General features: G+C 43.0%; 1 protein-coding gene across 1 annotated transcript; it reads left to right on the top strand.

Moving 5' to 3' along the window:
• The first annotated feature begins 297 nt into the window (after window positions 1–297).
• Window positions 298–6,427, top strand: mpx (myeloid-specific peroxidase). Its single transcript, XM_073477596.1, has 16 exons — window positions 298–355; window positions 535–600; window positions 742–829; window positions 988–1,163; window positions 1,393–1,525; window positions 1,983–2,109; window positions 2,207–2,413; window positions 2,503–2,866; window positions 3,039–3,199; window positions 3,302–3,560; window positions 3,644–3,814; window positions 3,901–4,138; window positions 4,403–4,614; window positions 4,762–4,793; window positions 5,031–5,087; window positions 5,518–6,427. Exons 2-16 carry the CDS (start codon window positions 537–539, stop codon window positions 5,524–5,526), a joined length of 2,298 nt encoding a protein of 765 aa, XP_073333697.1. The 5' UTR covers window positions 298–355; window positions 535–536; the 3' UTR covers window positions 5,527–6,427.
• Window positions 6,428–6,632: the final 205 nt, after the last annotated feature.

Raw genomic sequence — 6,632 nt, 5'->3', positions numbered from 1 at the left:
GATAATAAAATACTAAAAGAGCCAACTACGAATGCTGATAATGCTACCGTTCATACCATCATCATTACGGTGGCCAGTAGCACTTGTTATGCTACATATTATTAGCCTATGGTTTTGCAAATATGAACATAAATTCACTTGACCAGAAACCATAACTGATAAGAATGAAGGATTTCCTTGAGCACCGATAGAAGGAAGAAGGAACTGTTCTTTTACTGTAGCCTCATCTGGACAACCCCGGGGGCGAGGCCTCAGAAGACTGAATATAAGGAGGGACCCGATGTCTGACACAACATCACTAACTCAAGATCTCCAAGAGCATCTGAAATCTTCACAACTATCTTCACTGACACAGGTAACAGCATTGTTTTTTTTTTTCCTTTTTATCTTAAATGCTTAGATATTTTTTGTTACAGAGTGCTTGAAAATATTTTTTCTGCATGCCTTTTGACAACAATATATATGTATATTAATATATATAACAACAATACAATGAATTTTGTTTTAAAACTGATTTGTGTCTATTTATTTTAGAGATGATTTTCTCTGTCCTTCTTGTGCTGGGTATCAGCTTGGTGCCCGCTCACTCCACACCAGCAGGTAAGCTACAGCCTTCACACTGCGGGCACTATTTTTTTTTTCTAATTCCCTTTTACACCTGAATTTCCCTGTGTTACATCACTGATGAAGTTTAAAATCATTTTGATGAACAATTTGAATGAGTTTGTTGTTTCTTTGCAGGAGAACACTTGGGCAGTCCTCTCCTTCAAACCTGTTTTGAAGAGGCAAAGAAACTTGTGGATGATGCATACAAATACTCCAGAGAAGAGTGAGTTCATCTTTTGAGTTATTTTATAATATGATAATTTATATTTCAAATTCACTGAGCATAATGTTCACGAAAGCCATTCATTATAGTAACCACAGAACCTCCACAAAAAGACGACAATTTGGACTTAATTATTTAACTGTCTTTTTCTCCTCCAGGAGTCTGAGACGAGTCCGCAAGGATGTGGTGAGTCCTCATGATGCTCTCCGTCTATTGAAGCAGCCTCGGGCTGACACACGCTCAGCTGTAAGATCTGCAGACTACATGGCACAAACCCTCCGTCTGCTGCATGAAAGGGTGCATCGCGTGCACAAACGCTCACTCAACGCAACAGGTCAGACATGCAGCACCTAAACAAAGACAACAGATACACACACACAAAGCTCACATTGTTTTTTGTGACAACTCTTCCTGGTCTTGGATGAGGGTCTAAGGTTTACTGTTGCGTAATGTGGGCATAGTGGAGCGCTTCAAAGCTGTAATTAACAACTAGACATATAAAGTTAACAGACATGCACATACATTGTGACTCAGATGTGTCGTGTGTCTTTTACATTTTTCAGATTTGCTCTCTGTAGAGGACCTGAGAAGGCTTTCAAGCATAAGTGGATGTTCAGCTCGAGTCAGTCTCCCACAGTGCCGCACCATACCGAACCTTAACAAATACCGCACCATCACCAGCATCTGCAACAACTTGTAAGAGAAACATTTAAGCTTCATATAAAACTGTTTTAATGTTTTTCCATTTAAGTAGTTTTTATCTGTATTTCACATTTTCTGTCTGTGTAACACCATCTTGGACATAAAAAGATACACTTTTACATTTAATATATTCAAATTGCCTCAAATTATAATGCCTTTCTAAAAGAAAAAACACCTAATTAGCAGGTGCACTTTTTAACAGTTTAAGTGTCTACGTTATCATTATTTGGTTTCCATTTAGACTTCTTGCTTCCAACATGTGAGAGAAAAAGCAATCGTATGGTTTCTTTCCAAAAAAACAATCTGTGTTCATTTAAGGGAAACTGGGTGTGAGAGATTGAGCGGTGCTTATGCTTGTGAAATATACCTAAACACGGCAGAAGATGTGTACACTTCCCTCGTATTTCTCAAGCAGCATTTCCAAACGAGCACGTCTCTTATGTGCTTTTAGAAATAACCCTCGCCTTGGAGCTGCCAACACCCCCTTTGCCCGCTGGCTACCTGCCGAATACGACGACGGCATCTCTGAACCAAAAGGCTTCAGAAACCAGACATTCAACAACTTCTTGCTCCCACTGGTACCTTGGATCTTTAAATCTCAGACACTCATTTCAATTAATCTCCATAAATGCTGATTTAAAATGAGACAATTTCAAAATTCTTTTCCATTTTCAGGTGCGACAGGTATCCAACAACATTCTAAGCACAAGGGACGCAGATGTGGTTAGCGACAGAGAATTCACTCACATGGTAACCTTGTTCGGGCAGTGGAACGACCACGATCTCACTTTCACGCCCTTCTCTCCCAGCATCCGCTCCTTCAGCAACGGGGTGGACTGTGATGAGAGCTGTGAGAACATTGAGCCATGCATCCCCATCCCGGTCAGTGTCAACGCTCAAAACCAAACAAGATAATGTTTCCACTAAAATATTCTCTCCATAACCTCTGGACTCTCTTTTCCTACAAACAGATTCCTCCTGGCGACCCCCGCTTGCCCACAGGCCCAGAAAGCTGCATCCCTGCTTTCAGATCCGCCCCTGTTTGCGGAACAGGATTCTCGGCCTACAATTTCGGCGGAGAAGCCAACAAGAGAGAGCAGATCAATGCCCTGACAGCCTACCTGGATCTCAGCCAGGTGTACGGCTCTGAGGATAAGCTTGCCAAGAATCTTCGCGACCTCACAAATGATGGCGGTCTATTGCGCGTCAATACAGAGTTCAGAGACAACGGACGTGAACTGCTGCCCTTCAGCCCGATGGAGGAGAATATGTGCGCCACCCGCAGAAGAGTCACCAACGACACCAATGCCAGGGAGGTTCCCTGTTTCATTGCAGGTTAGTCATCTTGCAAGTTCATTGTAACTAATGACAAATGATCTTCTTATTAGTCTTACTGCTAATCTATAAAGCATTTCACAAATAATTCATAAACACATTTTTATAACTCATAAACTCCTAACTGAAAGAGAACATCAGCTCTTTTAATGTGTACATTTCTCTCCATTAGGTGATGTCCGCGTGGACGAGAACATGGCTCTGACGTCACTTCACACAATGTTTATGCGTGAGCATAACCGCCTGGCACGTCAACTGAAGAGAATTAACCCACAGTGGGACAGTGAGACCCTTTACCAAGAGGCCCGCAAGATCATGGGTGCATACACACAGGTAACTACACCTGAGAGCCAGTCAGTGTTCATCATTTTATAGTTGCATTTGTCATGCAGTCCACTGTCTTTTACACAAAATAAATCTCTCTGTCTCTCTCAGGTGTTTGTGTTCAGGGACTATCTGCCACACATTGTGGGTGACGATGCGACACGCAGATATCTCCGCCGTTACCCCGGCTACAATCCCAACGTGGACGCCAGCATCTCCAATGTCTTCGCTACAGCAGCTTACCGCTTTGCCCACTTGGCCATCCAGCCAAAATTGGCCCGTCTGGATGCAAACTACAGGGAGCACCCTCAGTTCCCTAGCGTCCCCTTGTTCAAGGCCTTCTTCACTCCCTGGAGAATCATCTTCGAGGGTGAGCAGAACAGAGAGAAGTGTCACAACTTATCAGCCACTCTGTCGTAAACTATCAGCCTAATTTGTATCTTACCTCTCCAGGTGGCATTGACCCTCTGCTGCGCGGTTTGGTTGGACGTCCTGCTAAACTGAACACTCAGGATCACATGATGGTGGATGCTCTGAGGGAAAGGTTGTTCCAATTTGTGGAGCATCTGGCTTTGGACCTGGGCTCCCTTAACATGCAGAGAGGACGTGATCACGGCTTGCCTGGTACTTTTGACTTCTCCCTCTAATGTTTAATCTATTCATTGATGGTCTTCGTCCCCTCTTTGTTCACTTGTTGTTTACTTCTCTAGGCTACAATGCTTGGCGCAAGTTCTGTGGCCTGTCTCAGCCCAGGAACCAGGCAGAGCTCGGTCGGGTCCTGAACAATAACGACCTGGCCCGCAGGCTGCTGGAGCTCTATGGCACACCCGACAACATTGACATCTGGCTGGGAGGCGTGGCAGAGCCGTTGGTCCGGGGCGGTCGTGTGGGGCCTCTGTTTGCCTGCCTCATTGCAACACAGTTCCAGAAGATCCGCCAGGGTGACAGGTCAGTATGTAGTTGGATGTATTTAAAATGTAGCCGTAGGATTCTGGAGACATATGGGTTTTTTTTCTTTTTTTTTTTCTTTTTAAGAGGTGAAGTCTGTGTTGTAGTAGCCAGAAGTTTTGGTAGTATTTTTCTAGCATCAGTTTACACCTTGGGAATGAGATGATTGTGACTGCATTATTTAAAATAATAATTTACCTCAAATGTCAAATAGTCTCTGTTGACTCTAATCTGCTTCCCTTCTTCTCTCTTTGAAATGATCAGGCTGTGGTACCAGAGGCCGGGCGTCTTCACCTCGAGGCAGAGAGTGGCTCTGTCCTCCGCCACCCTGTCCGGGATCATCTGTGACAACACCGGCGTCACGTCAATCCCCACTGACGCTTTCAACGTCATCTCAAACAAGAACCGACTCGTCCGCTGCTCCAGAATCAGAAGCCTGAACCTGTCAGCCTGGAGGGAGAGCCTCTCCTGCTCAGGTGAAACTCTACTAGACCAGACTTTTTGACCTCTGGAGGGGTTGGGGTTGGGGCATTTTTCATTCTGTGTTTAACCTGGTGTGTTTATTTTCTTCTCTAATAACTTGTTTAGAAATGGTACTTCATATGTGGTGTTTGATCTTGCAGGGCCAGACTGTAATCCTGTCAATGGACAAGAGGTCGGTTTTAAGCACTAACAAGTGACAATAACATTTTAATGGCACAAAGAAGCTAAACTTTCTTTAAAAAAAAGTGCATTTTCAAATCATTCAACACCTGTTGGTCTTAACTTTTTGGTGAAGGGAGTCTCCACTCTAAAAGAAACCATTCATGGTCTACTAATTCAAACACATTCAAAATATTCCTAAAACTATCAGGCTAAATTAGTTTAACTTTGACATCTTCTTCACATACAGGATTTGGATGCGAATTTGCTGGACCCCGAGGACCAAGGGGGCCTCGAGGACAACGAGGTACTGTATTGAGATATGATATACACAGTCTGTTCAGCCTTTGTATATTGTTTATAGTGCTAAATTGGGATGGAACATTAAAAAATGTTTGTGCGGATCGGGATAAAAACCACAGTTGATTGTGGTGAATCGAGATAATCGGGAATATATTCACATGAATGATTTGAAAAAGCTGTCGGTCTCACTGACATACAGTACTATATTGGTTTCCTGATTTACTGTTTTTTGGATTGCCTAAGTTTGTCACCAATACTGAGGTGATGGCTACACATTGTATCCCCCACAAAAAAAACAATCGGATGTGTGTTAATATTACAGATTCCAAACTAAGAAACAACTTTATTTGTGCAGGATGACCTGATGATTTATGATGATTTTTAAATTTTTTTTACAGCATTTTGTAGCAATCTATACTTTTGTTTGTCTACAGGTCGAGTAGGACCCCCTGGCCCGAGAGGTCCACCTGGACTGCACGCACTCAGCACCAACTCCTCACATTCACAATCTGCCTTTTCCGTCCGCTTGGGCCCGCAAAACCCATCCTCAGAGAAAATCCTCCGTTTCCATCAGGTCATCTACAACGCACAGAACCATTACAGCACTAAGACAGGCGTGTTTACATGCACCATCCCTGGTGTCTATCAGTTCAGCTACCTGTGCTCGTCCGTCGTCAGTGGAGGAAGTGTGGACCTGTGGCTTAACGGCAAGGCAATGCTACAAAGTTTCAAGATTTATCAGGGAGGTCGCCACATGTCATCAGGAGACATGGTGCTCAGGCTGAAGACGGGGGACAGAGTGTGGCTGCAGGCCTCCAATGGGACCAATGGCATGAGCACCAAGAGCTTCTTCTCAGGACACATGCTGTACGATGTGTGACACAAACACTGCACCGCCACCTCTTATACACCAGCGGTCTATCTGCTTTAGGATCTCTCTGCACTTATCTTCACTTTTTATTAATCAAGTCATATCAAATATCTATTATTGATAATTATTTTTTCTTTTGGGCCTATGGACTAGACTGGGGCACAACATACAACTGTACGTACATTATACATAACCATTTGCATTTATCTGAAATATTTTCAATAGTTTAAACAAGCAGCCTTATGAACATGAAATTGCACCACGTTTATGAACCTCTGTTACAGCATGCACTCTATTGGGGAAATGAATGTAGTAGTTAGTTTTTACGAGTATTATTATGTTTTATGCACTGATGAAATTGAAGCATACCTTGAAAATGCTGCGTGTTGTGCTTGTGTCTGCGAGGCTTGTTTTAACTGTAACTTTCTTGTTTTCTGTTGTATTTTGCATTCAATAAACTGAGCCACAGCAAACATTGTGTTCATGTGTTCTTATTTATCTGAATCACAAAAAGAGAAGAATCCCCAAAATGTGTTTTATTTCAGTTAAATTGGTCTTATTTAGTGTCTGAAGGCAACATGAAAAGCACAGGTGAAAGGTATAGTGAGGAACACCTGCTGATGGGAGTCGCCCCTGAGTTTGGCAATAATCATGCAGGTCAGACACTGTTTAAATTTA

This window comes from Pagrus major, chromosome 12 (genome assembly GCF_040436345.1).
Source record: "Pagrus major chromosome 12, Pma_NU_1.0".
NCBI lineage: Eukaryota > Metazoa > Chordata > Actinopteri > Spariformes > Sparidae > Pagrus > Pagrus major.
This window is presented reverse-complemented; position numbering and strand designations above follow the sequence as displayed.